The 23,250-nt window shown below is 35.5% G+C and overlaps 2 protein-coding genes and 1 pseudogene across 12 annotated transcripts; all 3 read right to left on the bottom strand.

Moving 5' to 3' along the window:
• Positions 1–238: 238 nt before the first annotated feature.
• Positions 239–21,688, bottom strand: LOC103340678 (uncharacterized). Of its 11 annotated transcripts, none has more exons than XM_089042430.1 (12): positions 21,437–21,687; positions 20,431–20,526; positions 19,134–20,145; positions 18,961–19,017; positions 18,805–18,856; positions 18,641–18,714; positions 18,410–18,540; positions 18,181–18,304; positions 17,511–17,821; positions 16,678–17,406; positions 521–604; positions 239–325 (listed from the first exon to the last, which is right to left on the bottom strand). In XM_089042430.1, the coding sequence occupies exons 3-12, from the start codon at positions 19,156–19,158 to the stop codon at positions 254–256; spliced, it is 1,659 nt and encodes a 552-aa protein (XP_088898556.1). In that variant the 5' UTR covers positions 19,159–20,145; positions 20,431–20,526; positions 21,437–21,687; the 3' UTR covers positions 239–253. The 11 variants fall into 11 exon arrangements, with proteins under 11 accessions (XP_088898556.1, XP_088898552.1, XP_088898554.1 ...); XM_089042426.1 differs by having other exon boundaries at positions 20,367–20,526; XM_089042428.1 differs by having other exon boundaries at positions 20,431–20,530.
• On the bottom strand, positions 2,402–11,871 carry LOC103340677 (cyclic nucleotide-gated ion channel 1-like). Its single transcript, XM_089042434.1, has 7 exons — positions 11,018–11,871; positions 9,292–9,802; positions 8,967–9,161; positions 8,568–8,893; positions 3,235–3,349; positions 2,976–3,092; positions 2,402–2,897 (listed from the first exon to the last, which is right to left on the bottom strand). Exons 1-7 carry the CDS (start codon positions 11,053–11,055, stop codon positions 2,418–2,420), a joined length of 1,782 nt encoding a protein of 593 aa, XP_088898560.1. The 5' UTR covers positions 11,056–11,871; the 3' UTR covers positions 2,402–2,417.
• LOC148914547 (auxin-induced in root cultures protein 12 pseudogene) lies at positions 4,680–6,192 on the bottom strand (annotated as a pseudogene).
• Positions 21,689–23,250: the final 1,562 nt, after the last annotated feature.

Consider the following 23,250-nt stretch of genomic DNA (forward strand, 5'->3'; position numbering starts at 1 on the left):
AGATGCAAAATCGGGGACACAACAGCAAGCGTAGGGACAATTACCCTAAACTTTTCGTATTTAAAACAAAAAAACAAAAAAAATAAAACAAATGGTGGTTCCAAAATCTTCTCACCCCACCCCTTGGGATAATAACCAAAGTGCATCTGCCGGTTAATTTGCAATTACGTAAAATGGCCATTCAAGTCAGCATATACACCCCCACCGCTTGGAGAAACTTCATCTGCTGATCTTTTTTTATTTTCATCTGCAATTACCTGTTTTTTCTTTGTCTTGTAAGGAGAACTAGTGTGCCAAAAGCAATCATGATTGCCACTTTTATTGCCTGATAAGAGAAATGGGAGGATTAAAATGAAGAAATTGCATATCAGCACTACTTCCCTAATAGTTTGCACTCTGTTTCCTTGTTAGTTGTAGTCTTACTCTGAAGTCTTAAATCTTAAATCTTAGCCTTGAGGAGAGGAAGTCACATAAGAACTATAAATCATTTCACTAAAGAATTTAGGAGAGGAATTTTAACCTGTCCAACTTTCCCTCCAGAAGTTTCAGCTTCCTCTGGATGATCAACCTTTGATATTCTTGGTCTGTGATTCTTCACATTCTGCTAAAAAAGATGGCATGAACATTATGATCAGACTGCTAGAACAATAGTTCAATGGTCCACCACACCATGTTCGATACAACGAAAATAGCATCATTTGAAGTTTTAAAGCTATTGAATGCCTGTGAGGTGCAGGGGGCTGCTTGTGCGGGTGAGACTAGCAGAGCCAGGAAGGAAGAGAACCATGAAACTGACACAAGAAGGAGAAGAGAGGAAGCCATTGGAGAGAGAGAGAGAGAGAGTTTGGACTTGGACAAACCGAAGAAAAGATAACTGTCTTTAGCAAAAGCTGAAGAGAAGATAAATGTCTGAATTCAATTATGGCCCAATGAAGTTGGAGTGTAGCCAAAAGAATTAGAGTGCTGTTTATTATTTCCATTCTTTTAGTTTGAATTCAATCAAGGTATTCTAGGAATAATGATGTATGAAAAGATAAGATTATTATTATTTTTTAATTTACATGATAGATTAGAAGATAAAATGAATAGAAAAATAAAATACGAGTGAAAATAACTGAAGGATTATTGTCTTTAGCAAAAAGATGAAATAATTTTGCTTCCACTGTATATGCTTTCTGCTTGATTAATTAGTCAGTCTTCGCGTTCGTGCATAGTTCAGACCTGACTCATGGATTGTACTTTTTATGATTGCCCTGGTCTGAACTTTGAACAATTGTTTTCTGGCATATGTTAAAAGCTAATTAGAGTTAAATATGTTTGTGGGAAAACTAATATTTAGATATAATTCTCCCTCAAGTGTTTCTACGTGTATCTCTCTTTCCAAAGAATTAAAATAAGTTTTTTTTCTTCTTCTCTGTTTTGCCCCTCTATCAACCATCAAATTTTAGTGAGAATCCTTACTAACCTGAGACTGAAGAGAATTTGGACAGAACGAAATGGAGTTTTTCAAGCGTGACAATAGACAAGTCTAAAAAACTAAAAGAAAGTATTTCATATTCTATGGCTGAATGAAAGTTGGAGTGGTGGTGTTGTCTTTGGCCAAAAAGATTAAATAATTCTGCTTTTGATCTAAAAAACTGAAGATCAAAAGGCACTTTTTAAATGTTTTTAGTAAGAAAATAAGGCTTTTTTGGTATTGTCATTATTCAAAGGTGTTACTGCAAAAAAATTAGCCTTTGTTTTTTGGGTCACAATATCATTACATAACAAGAAACGTAGTGGGCTTGTACAAAGCCAAAACAAGGAAAACATAGAGAAAAGGGACGAGGTGGAAGAAAAGCACTTTAAAAAACTCAAAACAAGTTTCAACTCCAAAACGAAAATAAATTATTGCGTGTTACAAGGTCCAAAACAAATTCAAATGAGTTCACACCTCGACAAGGACGACAAACAGTAAACAATCGAAAACAACAAAGCAACACAAACACAAACAAAATACCCACACAATCATGCTTTCTATTTTTTAGTTAAATTTTAGCTAAAAACATATAAAAGTTATTTTAGGAGCTCTCTATACAATTTAAACTTCAATCATGCTCTTTAGTTTAGGGAGTCATAAATACTATAACTCTTTTTTGATTGGTCCATCTCTATTAAATAAAAGTTAGCATTAAATAAAAGTTTGAAATACTCATTAAATAAAACAGCATTAAATTATAGGGAGCCACTAGGAGTCATTTATCTCTCCTCAGATTTAGGAGCTTCTAGAGGTCTTCCTATTTTAGAAGGTGGATAGGGAGCATGGTTGGAGTTGTATTTTTACAATTCCTCCCTAAAATTTATCCAATGAATTAGGTTAGGAAGTCCATTGTAGATGCTCTACACTCTTTTTTTTGGATGTCGTAGTTTTGGCTAATTTAATGTAAGTTTGTCCCATCCAGTTGGGCTCTTAGCCTTGCATGACGGCGGCACCAAAATACCTGTATGGAAGAAGCTGCAAAATGCTCCAATTGAGAACGAGGAAGCTCCCTTCGAAAATGCCGCCAAAATTGAGCGACAATAGACTTCAAGTGGTTGGCCCTAATTGGAAATGCTTCAACTTTTGTTTGGGACATAAGATTTGTAGTGGAGATTGGTAACTCAGAAAATGAGCAAAATTTGAATGCCCAATTTAGAAGTTCTTCTCCATAAAAATCACTTTTCTCAAGGCACTTGCACACATTTGTTCCACCCTTAATAGTTGTGTAGGTCAATGCAGTGCCCCGTGTGATGAAAAACATATTTTGAAGTGGTTCTCCTTCTCGAATGATACAAACATCTTCGCCATAAGTTACCGGCTTAAGGTACTCGCAGATTGCTTTTAAAACTTTCTCATCTGTACTTTCGAGCAACGGCACCTACCAATCCCATATAATTTAATAATGTTGAACAAAATTTCATAGAAAGAATCAGAGCAAATTAACCCAACTACTTACTTTCTTTAGTGAAGCCAAGCCGAGACGGCACATATTACGCATTTGCTCTATTATGTCTGGATATACCGTTTCAATCTTTTGTTGTAATTTAAGCTGATCTGACACTTTTTTCGACCCCTGCATATAATGATTAATTTTATAGATGCATTAATACGAAAATTTATATGGAGGAGCTTCAAATTTAAAGACGTAAATTTAGTTTAGAATATCACTTTGTCAAAAAAAAAAAAAAAGACATCAATTTTGTTTAAACACCAACCTGCACCCTTGAATTGAGATATACTAAAAACAGTGCCAAGCCACTAATAGAGATCACAATCGAAAAGATGATTTCGTCATTTAAGAAACTGGTCTGGAGGTTTGAACCAAAAGAACTGCAAAAAGAAAATGAAGAAGCAATATATTTGATAAGTGTATATCGCAGGTTATAATGAAAATTCCCGCAGCTACCTAGCTCAAAATTGGAAGAGAGAGAGGGGCGGGGGGGAGATAAGAATCCTTGGAAATGTCATAGGTAGGTCATCATGACTAGAATTGTTTTTTTATTTTATTGTAGTCTTATGTCAAGTCTTAGTAACTTCTATAGGTATGATATTAATTATCACACAATAAGAAATAACACACTTGGGGCGCTTTAGGAATAATCTTTTAACAGAACTGACTCATCTAGAGAATCTCCAAGGATATGTCATTTTTGACATATCTCTTCCAGCCTTCAAATCCATGTAAGATTTAATTATTCGGTTGGAGCAACTTTAACCTTCAATTTTTGTCATTTCAAGTCCATGTGGTAATTTGACATATCGGTTGGAAATGCTCTAAGATAAAGAAATTTCATGACACAAGAAAAAAATGATGGGTTTAAAACTTTGCATGAAATTCTATATATATAAAACTAATTGGTAGTGTTAGAATATAAGAACGCTTTTTAAAAAAAAATCAGAAATATATGCTAGCACCATTATCCTAATCTAGATCCATTGAGCTTTTAAATTACAAAGTAAAATTACAAGGGTGTCAAATATGATTAATCATAACCTAACAGAATGGTTGTTCTGTATCTTTGTTTTGCGAAGTTCCTTTAGTTTTTATTTCATCAGCGCATATCTTATTATTTGCTTCTGAATATATGGATTTGAGCACACACTTGAATCACCTTAGTTGTAACTTGTAGCTAGCAATACGGAGTCCTAGCTTGACGGATCCTTCTTAGTGTCTAGGATGTCACTTGGAATGCATATGCCATGTGTTTGATAATTTGATTGAATGAGTTTTCAGTTTCTGAATTGATTTAGGATGTTTGTGTCTCGTCTGCAAAAAGTAGTATTGGATGACTAGTTCAGAATGCAAAAGGTTTAGTTAAAGTCAGGTATGTGCGCAGTTTGTTTGGTTGATTGTTATTGGGTAATACTTTGGTACAGTCTGTGTAACGTAGGCCATCTGATTTCTTGAGCCAAGTCATCTATCATCTGTTACGTTTTAACTCAGAGTCCTTGTTCTCATCGATTCATTGTCATTGGTGATTCTGCTGCTTACTCCCACTAAATAAAAGGATTTAACTTAACAAACTCTATTAAACAAGTAACCAAAATAAATAAAAAATTTGTGCTTATTACTAATTGTTTCATCTTCAACAATATAATAGGGATGAGAACATGACCAAGCGAATCGGAGCTTGGTACCAGAGAAAAAAATTAGAAACTATTGAATGAAATATGCAGAATTTAAAATTTAATAATATTCATGTTACACAACTAGAACACACTTAGCAATATATACATATTACTTTATATCATAATTTCCCCGAACCAGCCCCAACCTCATATCCAAAAAATTTCCCAAAGCTATCCCCAAACATAATTTTATTCTTCACACGACCCATTAGCATCAGAAAATTACCATCCCTGTACAATAAACCTCATCGATCACATTACTATGAAGAAAAATAAAATTAGAAAGACCAAATCCAAAATACCAAATTTAGAAAGCAATGAGAGCTGCAAGAATCGAAAGCAAAACAGAGAACAAAACCACGTTTCCTCCACTCCCAATCCTCAAAGCCCCTCCTGCAATACCACCCCCACCACGGCCACTAGCGAGACAGTCCACCTTGTTAGTCGTCCTAGGGGGAGTGCGAGTGCCCGTATTGGGAGCTGGAGCAGCAAAGCAGTGGACAGGTCTAGGGCGATCAATGCTAGTGCCCGTAGTGGTCTTAGCTACCAAGGACAAGGTCTGAAAGGACTCCAGGTTGGGGCCGACGATGTCATGTTTGTCGGGGAAACCAGAGGTTTGGTTGACCTTGGGCCCCACCTGCCAGACTTGGTTCACAGACTTCTCGTTTTTGGGAACCTTAACGGCGGCGAAGATCTTGAACGTTCCGTCGGAGAACTCGGAGCTGATGTCCCAGATATCGAACGAGAGTTTTCCCGGTACCAAGGAGGTGTATGAGCTGATGTTGAAGGTTTTGACGGTTGGGATCCCACTATCTGTGTTGTAGGCCAAGAGTATCTGTGCCCCAGCCATCTTGGTGGAGGTGGGGTTGATGCCCCACGCTACCCAGCCGTCAGATTGGGAGGGCGTAGAGACGAAGGCGATGGACAGAGAGGAGTTGGAGGTGTCGTAGGTCCAGTGGAGGTAGGAGCTGAGGACGGGGAGGTCGGTGCAGCTGGAGTAGAGCTTCTTTTTATTGAATGCCTGTGAGGTGCAGGTGGCTGCTTGTGCTGGTGAGACTAGCAGAGCCAGGAAGGAAGAGAACCATGAAACTGACACAAGAAGAAGAAGAGAGGACGCCATTTGGGGGAGAGAGAGAGAAATTTGGACAAACCGAAGAAAGGATAAATGTCTTTAGCAAAAGCTGAAGAGAAGATAAATGTCTGAAATATTCAATTATGGCCCAATGAAGTTGCAGTGTTGCCAAAATTAGAGTTCCACTCTTTGTTCCTTTTCCCCACTTATCTTATTTGTAAATGACTTCTTATTCAGTATATTGACAGTCGATATAACCCAAAATGAGTATTAAAAAATGAAGAGAAGTTCTTACTTTAGTTTTGAAATTTTGATTTTACAAGATTGATTATTTTCATGTGTACCAGAATCTGTTTTGAAGGAAAAGAAAGAGAAGCAAAAGCCACTTGAAGCGAAGAAGTAAAACCCAGGAGGTCTCTTCTCCAGGATTAGCAGAGCAAACACAAAAAACTGCATCAGAAATACAACTTCCTGCGGAGAAGGTATTTACTCCGAAATGGTCATTTCTTGCCCAATTAACTTGCACTCATGTTATAGTCTTGATTGGTTCTTAGTTTGAATTGAATCAGGGGTATTTTAGGAATAATGATATGTGAAAAGATATAATTGTGTTTTTTTAGATTTATATAGTGAGTGAAAAGATAAAGTCAATATAAAAATAAAATACGAGTGAAAATAACAACACCGAAGAATTATTCTTTAGCAAAAAGATGAAATAATTTTGCTTCGACTATGCAATTTCTGCTTGATTAATTAGTCAGTCTTAGCGTTCGTGCATAGTTGAGACCTGACTTATGGATTGTAATTTCTATGATTGCCCTGGTTTGAGCTTTGAACAATGATTGATGTCTCCAATTGTTTTCTGGCACGTTAAAAGCTAATTAGAGTTAAATATGTCTGTGGAAAACTAACATTTAGATATAATTCTCCAGAATTATTGTCTCCCTCAAGTGTTTCCACGTGTATCTCTCTTTCCAAATAATTAAAATAAGTTTTTTTCTTCTTCTCTGTTTTGCCCCTCTATCAACCATCAAATTTCAGTGAGAATCCTTACTAACCTGAGACTGAAGAGACACTGATAGAGGGAGAATTTGGACATAACGAAATGGAGTGTTTCACGTGTGACATTAGACAAGTCTAGAAAACTAAAAGAAAGTATTTCATATTCTATGGCTCAATGAAAGTTGGAGTGGTGTCGTTGTCTTTGGCCAAAAAGATGAAATAATGCTGCTTTATTCAAGTGGCAAATCTCTCCTCAAAGCAGATAAGACGTTGCTCTTGTCTTTTCCCAGCTCATTTGCATTCATCCTTTCCTGTTGTTAAGAAAGGTAACAATAAGCGGAATATTATTTTTGAGTGTAATTGACACATGTTGAATGTAGGGTGGTTACAAAGCAACACAAACACAAGATAAGAAGAAAAGAAAAAAAGTAGTTGGTTTATGTGCTTATTACACTAATTTTTTTGAATGTCGTAGTTTTGGCTAATTTAATGTAAGTTTGTCCCATCCAGTTGGGCCCTTAGCCTTTGCACGACGGCGACGGTGCCAGAATGCCTGTATGGAAGAAGCTGCAAAATGCTCCAACTGAGAACGAGGAAGCTCTCTCTGAAAATGCCACCAAAATTGAGCGACAATTGACTTCAAGTGGTGGGCCTTAATTGAAAATGCTTCAACCTTTGTTTGGGACAAAAGAGTTGTAGTGGAGAAAGGTAACTCAGAAAATGAGCAAAATTTGAATGCCCAATTTAGAAGTTCTTCTCCATAAAAATCACTTTTCCCAAGGCACTTGCACATATTTGTTCCACCCTTAATAGTTGTGTAGGTCAATGCAGTGCCCCGTGTGATGAAAAACATCTTTTGAAGTGGTTCTCCTTCTCGAAGGATACAAACATCTTCGCCATAGGTTACCGGCTTAAGGTACTCGCAGATTGCTTTTAAAACTTCTCATCTGTACTTTCGAGCAACGGCACCTACCAATCCCATATAATTTAATAATGTTGAACAAAATTTAATAGAAAGAATCAGAGCAAATTAACCCAACTACTTACTTTCTTTAGTGAAGCCAAGCCGAGACGGCACATATTACGCATTTGCTCTATTATGTCTGGATATACCGTTTCAATCTTCTGTTGCAATTTAAGCTGATCTGACACTTTTTTCGACCCCTGTATATAATTATTAATTTTATAGATACACAAGAATTAATATGGAAATTTATATGGAGTTTTGTTTAAACACCAACCTGCACCCTTGAATTGAGATATACTAAAAATAGTGCCAAGCCACTTATAGAGATCACAATCGAAAAGATGATTTCGTCCTTAAAGAAACTGGTCTTGAGCTCTGAACCAAAAGAACTGCAAAGAGAAAATGAAGAAGCAATATATTTGATAAGTGTCTATCGCAGCTTATAATGAAAATCCATCTGCTACCTGGCTCAAAGTTTTTGGGGGAGAATCTAAGGATATGTCATTTTTTACATATCTCTTCCAGCCTTCAAATTCATATAGGATTTTAATATTCAATTTTTGTCATTTCATGTCCACGTGACAATTTGACATATCGGTTGAAAATGCTCTAAGATAAAGAAATTTCATGACACAAGGAAGAATTGATGGGTTTAAAACTTTGCATGAAATTCTATATATATATATATATATATATATATAAAAATTCATTGGTAGGGTTAGAATATAAGAACGTTTAAAAAATAATAATAATAATAATAAAATCAGAACTATAAGAACTAACGCGTCTACTATGACATCCTTGTAAATTGTAATTATAGGATCAAAACATGATTTATTTATTTTTGGGGGATCATCATGAAAGGTTAAAAAAGCCACATAGATCTCAGATTTTGCAGGCCCCACCAAATACATTGTAACATCTTCACTGGAAGATCTCTGGACCTTGTCATATCAGATTGGAGAGCGTTTAGATATATACCATAATCGAAAGGTAAACTTGTTACATTTGCTGAAAGTTGTGCAGCGCATGACTCGTGTAAACGCGAGACATTGAACATCTTATTGTTTCCTGGAGTGAATCTACTGCAATAGAAGAAATATTCAACTGTTTCCCCACATATATCTTCAAATTCACAGATATGCTCCTGCCAACAAACTATCTTTCGTTCCACAGCAAAAAAGTACCACAAGGCTCCGAATAGCTGAAGGACCAATGAGCAGATAGTCAATAATCAATATTAAATTCAAATATGGAAGATTAAGATTGAAACTTACATGAGCAGCAAGGATGAATGGAAGGAAGTCCAGAACAGCTTTAAGAAATCTTTTTACTGCCGTCTCTATGTTAGCATGCTGATCGAGCCATTGGTAGAGGTTATAAGCCCGTAGAGTATATTGGATTGGAATTAGATAAAATAGCTGATGGTACGTTTTAATAAGGTTTGTATATTTTCCAACAAGTATGATTGCCTGGATACATTTAAAGCCAACAGTTAAAATTTGATAACTTTGTAAATAATTATTAACATATGAAGATTACTGTTTAATTATTAACCTAGATAAGATAGCTGTAGCTTCTCTTCGGTACGATCTTATATACCTGTAGAATAGGAAGAGCAGCACAAATGCGAGGTAGAATGCCTATGAACCTAAGTGATTTCTGGCCATTCAACACCTTGCAAATTGTGGAATGAGGACCGCCAAAAAACTTTATCCAGGAGGTCCCAAATGGCTTGGCATTAACATTGCCGCGACGCCGCTTTATGAAAACGAAAATGTCCGTTGCATAAAATAGATCACCGGCTGATCGTAAGGCGAAAAATGTCCACATCAAGGTTTGGTCCCAATAGTAGCACGTGCTATCGTCGATGATGACGGGAACGTAGCAGCTCAAAGGATCAACGAACACAGCAAATGCAGATGCTACTGTAAATATGATATCCCACTTTGGAAGGAATATTTTTGGCTGATGATGAATCTTATATGCTTTAATAACAACTTTCTCCAGTTTTGACCCTTTTGCTGCAGCACTACTTGTACTTCTATGTCCTCCATCTTCCTTGAGCTTAGAAGATTTCCCCTCCTCTAAAATAATATTCTCATCTAGATTACTAAACAAGACACAACAAATTAACAAATATATAATCGTGTCCAAGAGAAAGAAAAATTAAGTATATATCGGTTATATGCACTTCTAACATGTATATATAAGTGATGAATATAATATACTTAATTTTAACATTCACGTGTTCTTCATTTTTACCTTTTGGCTAGCTAGATTATATGTATATTAATTTTGTGCATTATATAAAAGAATAAAGCGCTTTTAATTGTATAAAAAAATTAAGTACTTTTAATAATTTGTTTCTATTATTTACCTTGAATGACAAAATAGTTATAAAAACTAAGTAATAAATGAAAATTGGGTTTTTATTCAATAACTATAATAGAAGAGTTTTTCTTAACATTTTGGTCGTTGACTGGGTGTATATTGAAAGGTCCTATAATTAATCAAGCAATAAAAATATATTTTTCCCTTTATATATATATATAGTCCCCTCTAATTGAGGGACACCCTTTAGGGTATTTTACGAAAAAAAATTCAACGATGCAAATCATCTATTTTTCACATATTCATTCAAAGATCATCCTTACAAAAAATCATGCAAATTGAAAATTGGGAGAAAAGTAAGGAGGGTTAGTAAAAAATATATGATGTTCGCACATTAATAACGTCTGGATGTCATAAGACAAAGGCCTCAATCGGTGAAACATTCAAAACCCTTATTATGTCCTTGCATAACAGAAATGCTAGAACATCATAATCTAATATAATAAGGGTAAAATAGTAAACATTAATTTAAAATTATAAAATAAAAAACAAATTCCACCTAAATAATTACATGAAAGCAGTCACTCCCCACTTAATCCACATTGCTCACTTTTCAGTTTTCTTTTCAAACTTTTAATTTAATTTACTAAATTATAAAATCAATAGGCACAAGGATGAGTATACCAAGAGACTAGTTTATCTTTAAAGATTCTATACTGCCCATACATTATTACTAATACTATTATTATTATGTATTAATATTGCATAAACCATTACAAGTCTTTACGCCAATGTATATATGCATAGTGTAGTGGTAGTAGAAAAGTTGTTGAATTGGTCATGGTGGATTGGATTAAAGCCACCTACGATACGTAGGTGAAGAAAGATCCTAATAAAACATGTTTAAGCCACTGCAAATGCGAGACCCTATTGTTTCATAAAACATCTACTTAATGAAAATGAAAAAGGTCTTAGAGTACATAAAGAAATTAACCTCAACTCAATTGATACTTTATCAACCGGATCGATCATGTCTCGAGCTTATTTATGACGCAAGATCTTTTTTGAAGTGTACGAGTTATTCACAAACCCAAGTAGCTCGCTCTTGTTAAACCACAACTCCAAATTATTGAGTATGTACTCACTGCGAATAGTAGCCAAATATGGAAAAGAGTGGAAGTTAAAGAATTATCAAATTAATATCCTGAGTACGTGTGTGTGTATATATATATATCATTTGAATGTCCGAACGTTATTACTCTGCATATGCTAATAATGTAAATATGAAGGAAAACATAGAAAGATAATAGAAAATACATGGTGTGTGGTTGTGGGCGTGGGAGTATGGGGCGTGGTCATGGGTGTGGCTGTTGTTTCTTGTAGAATTTTGGCGTGGTTGCTGTCGTTTTGGGCGTTAGTGTATTGGATGGGGACAACTGTATGTGATTGAGCTTAAATGAAAATAAGATAATTTAGAAGTTAGAGAAAGAAACTAACCTTTCAATCAGGAATCAAAGGGAGCAAAAACTAACCTTACGGCTGTTGAGTCATGATTGGAGACCCCCATAACTCAAGCTTATTGATGAGCAGCAGTAGGGAGCTTGTTATAAGAACCCTGCGAAAGGTCAAATATGTGTGCGGAAAACTAAAAGTTGGATATAATTATCAAATTTTAATAGTCCTAGTGAGAAGCCCCCTGCTAATAACCTGAGACTGCAGAGATGATTCATATAAAAGAAGTGCATTGAGACTTATACAAATTAGCTTAATTTGGTGGAGCAGAGAGAAAGAGAGGAGCAATTTGGACGGAGAGGAAACTGTCTTTTGGCACCAAAAAAAAAAGAGAGAAGATAAATGTCTGAATTCCATTTCAAGTATGGCCCAGTAAGATGAAAAAAATTTGATTCCACTAGGCTTCCTGCTTAATTATTTGCGTCTTTGTGCTAGAGACCTGACCTACTAGTTGGAAACGGGCCCCCTTCGCTTTAGGGATTGTATTTTGAATGATTGCCTGCTTTGAACAGTGATTAATGTCTCTAATTTGTTTTATGTCATCTTAAAAGACGGTTCCACAAAATAATGTTGACTCCTGCAAATGGTGGAAAACTAAAAGTTTGATATAATTATCAAATTTTAATCTAGTCCTAATGAGAATCCTTGCTAACCCTGTGTGTGTGTGTGTGTGTGAGAGAGAGAGAGAGAGAGAGAGAGAAAGAGAAAGAGAGAATTTTTCAAAAATATATACACTTATGCGACAAATGAAAATAGGCATGTCTGATTTCTGCTGGGCAGCCAAAAAAAGTCGAAAAATTAAAGAAAGTATTTCATATTCTATGGCCCAAAAAAAGATGAAAATGTTCAGCTTTATTAAAGCAGAGCAACTCTCTCTCTCTTCTCTGATTGTTTAAAAAAAAGTAACAATAAGCTGATAGGAGGCGACCTGTAAGTCTTTCCTTGAGAAATTTTTTTTTAGTGTAATCGACAAATGTGAAATTTATGTGGAATGTTTTCAATCCACTTTATAATACATATACATATATCAGTTGTCTCATGCATCTAATACCTATAGAGGACACTAATTGTTCTTCCTCCAGTTGGTCGTTTTGATGCAACACTACTTGTACTTCTGTGTCCCCTTCCTCTAAAATAATATTTCTATCTAGATTATTAAACAAGACACAACAAACTAACAAATATATAATCGCGTCTAAGAGAAAGAAAAATTAAGTATAGATATCAGTTATATGCACTTCTAACAAGTATATACAAGTTATGAATATAATATACTATAATTTTAACATTCATGCATATTTTTCGTCATGTATGTATATGTTCTTCATTTTTACCTTTTGATTAGGTAGATCATACGTAAATTAATTATGTGTGTTCTATATATATATATATATATATATATATATATAAAGCGCTTTTAATTGTATAAAAAAAATAAGTGTTTTTAAGGTGTTTCTATTATTTACTTTTAAAGGCAAAATAATCATAAAAACTAAGTGCCCGTTTGCATTACTTATTTGGGGTGATAAGTGTTTTAAAAAAAAATTTAGCAAGCCCAGCCTGTTTGGTAAACTATGAGAAAATCATTTATTATTAAAAATTGTTGTGAAAGAAAGCTATAAGAGAAAGCAGCTAATAAGGTGCTTTCATTTTCTGATTATACAAGAATCAGTTTTGAAGAGGCGTTAAATTTAATGATTATGAGGGAATTATTTTCTGATTATGCAGGAATTAGTACCAACAACATATTTAACAAAAAGTTTACCAAACGTCAAACTGCTTTCTCTCACAGATGATTTCTTCACAACAAATCTAATGGCAATTATTTTCACAAGCACAAGAATGCCAAACTGGCCCTAAGTAATAACTGAAAATTGGGTTTTTTTTTCAATAACTATAATAGGAGGGTTTTTCCCAACATTTTGATCGTTGACTCAGTCAACATTGAAAGGCCCATATAATTAATCAAGCAATAAAATAGAATTTTCATAACAACTATATATATATATATAGTGTCTTTTTATTGAGAGATTCCTTTAATAATTTTATTTGAAGGACACCCTTTAGGGTCCCTTACGAAGAAAAAAAAAATTTAACAATCCAAATCATCTATTTTTCACATCTTCATTCAAGGATCATCCTTGCAAATTGAAAATCATTAAGGTATCTACTTGAGACCAACAAAATCAATGAATATGGTGCTTTAAGAAAGTACTTGAATTTCAATAATTTAATTAAGTGGTCAAATGATATTGGATTTAAGTGAATTTTTGTAGAGATGATCTTTCAATGAATATCTACAAAATAGATAGTTTGGAAGGGTGTCCCTCAATGAAAGCTCTATCTATATACACAAAATTACATCAGATTCAAGTGATTTTTCACAAAAATAAATTAAGTATGCACCTAATATAGTCCTCATACCATCGAAGTTTCCTCTGAAAGAAAATTAAAAGAAAAAGAAAAAGGTGTTAAGTAAAGAACTTAACCTCAACTCAATTGACACATCTTGAACCGGTTTGATCATATCTCAAGCTTATTTGTATCCTCTCTCTCAATTCTACGGATTATTCAAAAACCCAGGTAGCTCGCTCTTGTTAAACTAGAGTTAATTAGAGTACATACTCCTGCAAATATGAAGTGAAACTTAGAGAATTTTCCTGTCCAAGTGTGAAGAGACTGAAGCCCCTTCTAACTTGACAAAATATATATATATGTGTGTGTGTGTGTGTAAGAGAGAATATAGCTACATTATATTGAAACTTGCATGCAGCACTGGGTAGGAGAGAGAGCTGAGAGGAGGGATTTGGAGAAAACGAAGAGCAACAAAATCTGAGACACAGTGACAAAGTTAACAATAACTAACTCAAATTATGGTCCTCGGGTTATAGTTTTATTTCTTAATTTTTATTAATCAACAACTGCCATTGGGCGAGCAAGTGATCAACTAAAGAAATGAAAAGACTTGACATGTTGTAAAGAATGTGGTTGAGCCCACATAAAGAAAAGAATGAAGGAGTTTGTCTGCCATCTTCCCTTGCAGCCAACCGTACATCACGGGTGCTTCAGTCTATTTGAAAGCTTCATCTCTCCATTGCCATGCAGAGAGAAAAAAGGAGAAATGATAACACACTCAACTGAGAGAAGAAAAGAAAGTGAGGAATCTTGAGAGTTAGAGAGCTCTATCTGAGAGAAAATTCTATCAATGTAGTAAAACCACAATAGCACACTTGGATCCTCTTTTGCCCAAGCCTTTTTCTTGTAATATAATAATTTAAGTTGTTAAGTCATCTGTGTGATGCTGCCACATGCAAGGGTCAATGGTCATTTCCAAAGCATATTGTATCTTGAAAGAAAAAATTAAGGATTAATTTCGATGTAGTAGCTTGAGCTGCTCTTTCTCTTAAGGCACGTTTGTCTCTGCACTATCAATTTTAACAATTACATACCCTAAGTTTTTCACTTTTTTGCAATCTGATTCCTGTTTTAACTTTGACATCAAAATTTATGTTAATTGCTTGTATGGCAGGCATGGGTCTCACCTATTCGTTTATTTCGACATCAATTAAAGAGTATTTTCGAGTAACTAATATCTTCTCGCCCATGAACACATTACACGCATTAATACCAAATTATTTCTTTAATAAAATACCCTTCAATTGACATTGAAATAAAGAAATAGGTGGGACCCAGGCTTGTCACACAAACAATTGACATAAATTTTGACAATGAAGTTAACGCATGAACCAGATTGCACAAAATTGAAAAGCTTAGAGTATGTAATCATTAAAATTGAGAGTGCATGGGCAAACATGTCTTAAAAGTAAGAGTTCACCCAAAATATAATAAGGTTTTATATTTGATGTTGAAACGGTCTGAAGAAGATTGTATAAACTCAAAGCTGGGAAGATTATTAGTCAATTCATTGACACATCTGCCCCAAATCAAGGATCTCTATTTAGATATGATTGAGCCGGGCCTGCATTACAATGAAATTAACTTTTATTGTGACGTGAAGATTCTTTTAATGTCTTTAGCAGCTTCTTATTTTCAAACTGAACATGAAGATTGGCACACACAGAGGCCATAATTAGACAAGAGAGCGAATCCGCAAATAAAAAGTTCATGTTCTTGATAATCTTTTTTTTTTTTTTTTTTTGCCAAGTGATTATTGTTGTTTGGATGTTGTTCAAGTGAGATATTATATTAGTCTTGTTTATTATTATTTATTCAAATGTCAATTTCCGCATTCAAAACAACAACAACAAAACTATTTTAATCGCATGGAAAGAGGGTTTTTTTTTTTTTAACAACTTATCAAATGAAGAGTTGGAGGAGGGGCAAAATAGGACACACAGCCGCGAGTGTAGGGACAATTACCCTAAACTTTTCGTATTAAAAAACAAACAAATGGTGGTTCCAAAATCTTCTCACCCGAAGTGCATCTGTCGGTTAATTTCATCTGCAATTACGTAAAATGGCCATTCAAGTCAGCATATACACCCAACCCCTTGGAGAAACTTCATCTGCTGATCTTGTTACATTTTTATATAAAAAAACAATATACGTACCAGTTTTTTCTTTGTCTTGTAAGGAGAACTAGTGTGCCAAAGCCAATCATGATTGCAACTTTTATTGCCTGATAAGAGAAATGGGAGGATTAAAATGAAGAAATTATATATCGGCACTACTTCCCTAACACTTTGCACTCTGTTTCTTTGTTAGTTGTAGTCTTACTCTCTCTTAAATCTTAGCCTTGAGGAGAAGAAGTCACATAAGAACTATAAATCATTTCACTAAAGAATTTAGGAGAGGAATTTTAACCTGTCCAACTTTCCCACCAGAAGTTTCAGCTTCCTCTGGATGATCAACCGTTGATTTTCTTGGTCTCTGATTCTTCACATTCTGCTAAAAAAGATGGCATGAACATTACATATGATCAGACTGTTAGAACACTAGTTCAATGGTCCACCACACCATGTTCGATACAACGAAAATCGCGTCATTTGAAGTTTTAAAGCCGTTCAGAATATCATTCTCATGTCAATAATAATCTTTTCCTTCACTATGAAGTGCCGAAAGTTTTAATTGAGATACAGTTAAATCAAATATATCAAATCAAAATGCTTCAAATTCATGTACCTCTTCTGAATTTTCTGGTAGAGAAACATTCATCCTTCCTTGCTGGATGTTTGGCTTCTCTCTGCAACCTCCTAGTAAATCCATTAATTTTTTACCACTAGTTGTTATGCAGAAACGTATTGCTTCATCTGGGAATATCCAGGCACCAGAGCTCTCAAAGGGAATTTGCCTATCTTCACAGTTTACTACTGATGTACACACATTGGCACTAGTTGAAGCTTCTTGAATGTCGATGATTTGAGAAATATTTCGGGAAGAAATTTCTAGTAGACTCTCCTCTATAACCGGAATGCCACCAGAATTTCGCCTTCCATGGCCCGTATTACTTGGTTGGTGCCTATGCTTACTAAGAATCTTCTCTGAAACTTGAACTGTTTCACATCTTGATGTTGTAATGAAATCTTTGTGGAAGTTCTTTTTCTTTATGCCAACTTCTTGATGTACATGCAATAGTTTGACTTTATTTTTTATCACAGTGGGATGTGATGATTTAGTCCCATCTGAAGCTCCAAGTAAATTAATTTGCTCACCACTTTTATCACCAGATGTTGGGTCAAGTAGCAAGTCCCCTGAAGCAAAAGACTTCACAACCCCTTCTAATATTGACTTTGCAGTTTCTGTATCCACTTTCTTGTCTTCTTTTAAATTATGGATTTTCAGGGGAGCTCCTGCTTTAATACTGTTCGATTGAACTTCTTTTGATGGCGGTTTGATGCAAGGCCTCATATCCTGTGCGTGAAGGAAACAGTATGCATCAAGCTCATGGAAAAAACAAGTTATATCCACTTGCAATGACATATGGATATCTGTTTCAAAGCAACATGCAGACATACCTCAGCTGAACCACTTTCGAAGGCACTTATCATTTTCTTTACATTGCTAGGAGTTTTATGGATTGGACCCTGCTTCTCGAGGTTATGAGGCTTATCTTCCTGAAGATTAGGAAGACTTATTGCGCTAACCATTGATTGTGAGCTTCTTAATAGTTTCGGAGATTCACTAGCATATTTGGCCTTGGCTGGAACATTAGCAGGAAGTGGCTGTGCCTCAGTCTCCTCAACTAATTTCCCTTGACATGATTCAGTCAGAGGGAGGTCAACCCTCTGATGCAGAGTAATGCCTGATGAAGTCTCCTCATTTCTATCTGCATCACTCTAAAACACGTTAAATGATCATTAAAAGAACTCGTGAACGTACCTTTCAAGCTTCTTTTTACTTAAAGTGGAAACATTCCACTATCCAAATTGTGTTAATTTTACTTCTGATCATGATGAGTGCTTCCAATCCCAATTACTATCTTTTCAATGCTTATGGCTTCTTTCCAAAGAGTCATTCAAGAAAGGTAAATCTGATACCATATTGAAACTAAGGACTTGTCAGACTATTTAACTGTTCTTGTTATGTTACTTTACTGTTCTTGTTACGTTACCTTTTTCTGCCTGAAGATTCTAATTTTCTGTCCCAAAAAAAAAAAATTATAATTTTCTTGTTGGGTGATCGAACCTGAGATCTCATTGGGAAGGCACAAAGATGATGCAAGATTTGTCCCAGCACCAGGAGTAGTTTGCACACTACCGGGATTGCTATAGGTAAACTCCCCAAGTTTCTTTTTTAGTGCAGATTCTCTCTGCAAGCAAGTTCAGAGGATGTAGTAAATGCCAACAACAATAACAACTTTTGAGTACAAACTGAAATTTATCATTAAAAATAAATCAGAACCACGAAAGAGTACCATCGAACGGATTCGGATGCGCTCTTCTTCGTTGAGTACAAACTTTAACTTCATATGCACCAACCCACCTCCTTTGAGGGGAAAGAAAGAGTCCCAAAGACCCTTCTCGACTATGGACTTGGTCTCAACACCTGATCCACACATGATCATACATATATTCATCTGCCTCAGTTTTAGAATTGATAAAAGGGTTCATCTAGTTATATATATGGGATTGTTTGACAGATAAACCTGCATCTAATATCTCATTTCCCTCGGCATCTTGAAGAAGAACAACCAAATTGTCACGAAGGGTCGTCAATGGGCTGTTAATAAACACAACATGGATTAATTAGATATCCAACCAATAACAATAGCATTTTTAGGACTAAAATAAGTTCTGCTGTGATTATTACAAGGTGAAGTCTCCCTTGTCCCAAGTTTGGCACTCTCTTTTCCCCATGGAAACTGCAAGTGCATATGTATACAGTGAGAACTTTGTTAAATTGTTGAAGTTTTTAGATAGACATTTAAAGAAGGAAACTGAGTTCAGAGGATAAATAATTGCTTACCCTTTATGGATATTGAGGAAGAAGATGATGAAGATGGAAGGTCCATGAATTCAAGAACTGAAGTGGAATTCAATATTCATATGAAAGAAAAAAGTTAATATTTATGTTAGACATAACATAACTGCCATGCCCATGTTTGAATTACAGTTGAAAACTTAGTTGTTAGTTGGTACCTGAAACTAGGATGGTTCCTGGCATTGTAGAGATAAAGATTCGTAATGGGAGGTTACCTGTGCAAGACCAGGGCCAGTATGCAAAATTCTCCTCTCTTTTTTTCTTTTTCTTTTTTTCAATTAGCTTTGAAATTTGGATGAATGGTTCAAGCCTGGAAGAGGGCAGATGGGATTGGATGGGAAGTGTGGATATCGTTAGAGGAGGGAGTTGGAGGACACAGCAATGGTGGAGCCCTCTATTAATTGTTAACCACGTCGAAGTCTCAAACTCAAAGCCCTCGAAAGGCAAAATGACAAAATCTTTATTTCTTTCATTCTCTCTCACTCTTGTTGTTTGCTTAATTTTTGTCCTTGGGTGCCTAACAACTGGTCGGGCTCCCAACGGAGGCTAATGATCTTCATTGGTAGTAATCTTAATGAATTTTTCTCCATTAATTCCACACTAAGTATTTGGGAAGAAATAAATAATCTAATATTTTGCAACAAATTCCCAATGTAAGAAGATACAGATAATTCTCATGGACAAGGGATCCTTATATCGAGCAAAAATTGGCATGTAATCTGCTGCAAACATGTTACTCAAGCCAAAATTATCCATCTCCCAACATAACAAGATCTAAGTGCGATGGTCTATACTTTGAAACAAAACTTCTCTGTATAAGCTTCTGTCAGTAAAGAGAAGCACCAATTAAAAGCTTGGTGCGGATTTTGCACGGATAAAACTTTTAAGATTGTCTTTTCTTCATCATTTCAATTATTCTCTTCAGGATCCTTGACTTTGAATTCGTTTTCCCTTCTAACGTCTACTTGAAATGTTACTGTTGCCGGTCTCCAGGGATAGGCAGGCTGCTGCACCTTCACATATCCCATGTCTCAGAAGTTGTACTTGTAGTAGTTGTTGCAGGAGGAGAGGGCACTTCAACTTCAGCTTTGTGATTTTTAGCGCCTGTTTCTGCAGATTTCCTATTTACTATGCCAATATCTCTCTTCCGAGCCCCAATAAACATGTAAGCTGCAAGAGGTCAGATGCAAGTCAGTAAGATCCTGTATTTCCTGTCAACGAAGTTAGAGTCATAGTATCGACTTGAAACCACCACAACTCCACAAGGAATGAAACTGTAGTTAACTTTTGAGTTTGACTATAATTTTTGTTATTCATACTGTGACAAATTATCAATAAAAGAAAAGAAAAGGTAAAACTAAGTACTGAGGAGATGAATTCATCAATAGAACCTTAAGAGATCAAGAGTTTAACCCCAATTACTCAATGGTGAAGTGGCAAAATAGGCACACCAACCAGTTAGCTTCATGTCATCAAGGTAAAGAGGAATGGAAAGTGGGTTTGTCCAGATGGCAGTAGCCTCTCATTATCAGGGTAGGGAGGGGACTAATCCTTCCTACGGGAAAATCAAACCAGAGATCCAGTCACATAACTCATTCAATGCACTCGCAAATAAGAAAGATAGAAGAGGCATTTCATACAAAGATGGCTATCTTCAAAACAACAAAAGTAGCAACTCTTGTTTTATACAATGGATGTATACTTGATCATCACCCTTTTAACAGATAGGGAAAACACCAATAAGATTAGATTGAGAGAGAGAGAGAAGCCCAAAAGGAATAAATGGATGTATACTTCTCCACATCAATTATATTTTCCCAAAAAACCTGCTTTAACAACACCCACCCCCTTTCAATAGATACGGCATAATCTAAGACGATTGGATTAAGAGAGAAAAGCCCAAAGGACAAATGGATGTATACTTTGGCAAGATTTACGTCGATCACAAGACAGAAAAGCATACAGCTCGTATCTTGGCCCAAGATATGAAACCACTTTTTCTATAGATGGCAAACATTCACAAATCAATAATCTTCCGCCAATTAAGATTTGCACATAAATGTCAACTTACTCCAGCTAGTTTTTAAGTATCTAACCTCTATCCCGGCCTTCCAGATTTAATAAATTGATTCCCGCAGTCTAACTAGATTATGCGATCATATCATTAAACAACAATGAGAACAAATTACCCATCAAACAATCATAGCCTAAAGAAACAGTTAAACAACAGCTTGACAAAATTTATATAACAGGCTTCTCTGAGTCAATAAATCAAACACATTGTGCACCAAAATGAGAAAACACGCGTTCCAAATCACTTAAACGGAGCCTCTGCTTAGATGAACATAACCCATTACCCAAAATTGATAAAAGACTCTAAATTGCAACCCCATAAGCCATAATCCAATCTAGTTCAAGAAACACACAGAAAGTAAAGGCGAAAAGGATCGGGGAAGCTGACCTCCGAGAGCAAGATTGGAGATCAAGAGGACTCGCCAAATGAACTTGTAGCGATTGATTGGCAATTCCTTTGGCGGTAATGGTGGTGGTGGTGGGTCCGCCATTTTTGCTTTTGAGTCAGAGCTATTTGGGGCTAGCTCGAGCTCTCTCTCTCTCTCTCTGGGCTCGACTCGACTGTTTGTGCAGAGCCAAGAAAGGAATCTGTTGAAGAACTCTCAAACAGTCTGCTCTGGTCGTTAATTAACTAATTTTACCAAATTAAGAGTTCGCGTATTTAGGACTTCAAAATGTTGAGAAAAATGAGGTCGGAATAGTACGTACGACCTGTCGTTTTGTTGAAGTATAAAGGTATGCTTTTTTTATGGTTAAAGTCAATGTTCCCTAGATAAAAGTACGTGTCGTCGATCATGGGGATGTTTTCAATAATTTTCCTTCTTCTTTTCTTTTTATTAATGATTTAATTTTTCTTTTTTTTCCTTTTTTTCCAGAATTTTTTATTTCTCAAGCAAAGTTTGCCATTGTCTAAACACAAAAACACGAATTGATTTGTTTTCCTTTTCCCCTTGGCATTTGAAATATGGGATTTTGAGACTCTGCATTTATGTTTCGTTTATTTACTCAAATTTCGATAAATCTAAGTCACTGAAATAATTTAACCACTTAACACACAACATGTCATCAAACTTTTAAATCAAGTTATTTTATTTTATTTTTATTTCCAACACTCTCTTTTTTTGTTTTCTCTCTGGCGAGCATTATTTTTTTGTTTTCTCTCTCGCGAACAAGGAACTAGCAACAAAACCTCCATGAATAAAGAACCCCAAGTTTCAACACCAGAGAAAACAAAATAACCTGTCCTTACAAAGGTTAAAAATTAAAATTTAAAAACATGAGAAAGTGGTCCCATTCCTACTATAGATCATGATATATTATTGGGGAGTGATCTAACACCAATTGGTTGAGCCTTTGGAAAATCTTCACAATTCATTTTCTTCATTGGATGCAAGTTCTTGATGAATTATTTAACGTCATTGTCTAAACGGATTATATGAACTTGTCATTAAGGTTAGCTCAAATGGCGAGGATGATGGATGGAAAAATGGGTTCCAATTTCTTTCTTTTTTGCCGTGCGGTGTGAGTGAATCTGAAAATATTTCGAACTGCCAAAAGAGAACTTAGCTAGATGCCTTCTTCATATATATAAAGTCATACTACCCATACATTACCACATTTGCCTCCAACAAAAACACAGAGCGAGCCAACTCGAAGTTGTTATATGATATCTGATATTGTGCAACTTATCTATCCCTTTGAAGTACTTAACTGTGGCTAGGGCTCAAGAGTCACTGTACACTCACGTATATGCTACAAGTTTAGTCCTTCTCCTTCCTTTGTACCACTATGCTGCTGCTGCTACTACTTACTAGCTCTCTTCAATATCAACTTCGAATCCAGACAATGTCTGAGACAAACGATCCTCTAGGTGACAACCTTTCCAGCCCAAAAGGCTGTATTTATATACATACATACATATATATATATATCAACTCTGAATCATCAACGTCATTATTGCTTAGCCAGTAAGCCCATAAAGCTTTTCAGCAACAAAACAAAACGAAAAAGAAATCAACTGTAGACTGTAAAAAGCTCAGTTGTTCCTTTCTCATATGAAACACCCTATATATATATTCCCTAAAGTTCTCTTTGATTATTAAACCTCGTGTATTAGAGCTCTCTCTCTCTCTCTCTCTCTCTCTCTCTCTCTCTCATATGTATGTTTGGGATGATCTGCACCCCTCAATCTTCGTGCCCTAC

Source organism: Prunus mume, linkage group LG8, assembly GCF_029339155.1.
Source record: "Prunus mume cultivar Tortuosa linkage group LG8, ASM2933915v1, whole genome shotgun sequence".
Lineage (NCBI taxonomy): Eukaryota > Viridiplantae > Streptophyta > Magnoliopsida > Rosales > Rosaceae > Prunus > Prunus mume.

Bases quoted from the DNA above. Each gene is read 5' to 3' on its own strand.
- LOC103340677 (XM_089042434.1), bottom strand. From the start codon at position 11,055: ATGATCGATCCGGTTGATAAAGTATCAATTGAGTTGAG. The intron at 8,894-8,966 runs GTAAGTTTCAAT...TTGGTCCTTCAG, and splicing joins CATTCATCCTTGCTGCTCAT to CTATTCGGAGCCTTGTGGTA. The intron at 3,350-8,567 runs GTGGCTTTTTTA...TTCTTTTTGCAG, and splicing joins CTGCAAAATCTGAGATCTAT to TTCTTTTGGTTCAAACCTCC.
- LOC103340678 (XM_089042424.1), bottom strand. From the start codon at position 19,158: ATGCCAGGAACCATCCTAGTTTCAG. The intron at 17,407-17,510 runs GTATGTCTGCAT...CTTCACGCACAG, and splicing joins TCGAAAGTGGTTCAGCTGAG to GATATGAGGCCTTGCATCAA. The intron at 326-520 runs GTTAAAATTCCT...TTCTCTTATCAG, and splicing joins CTGGAGGGAAAGTTGGACAG to GCAATAAAAGTGGCAATCAT.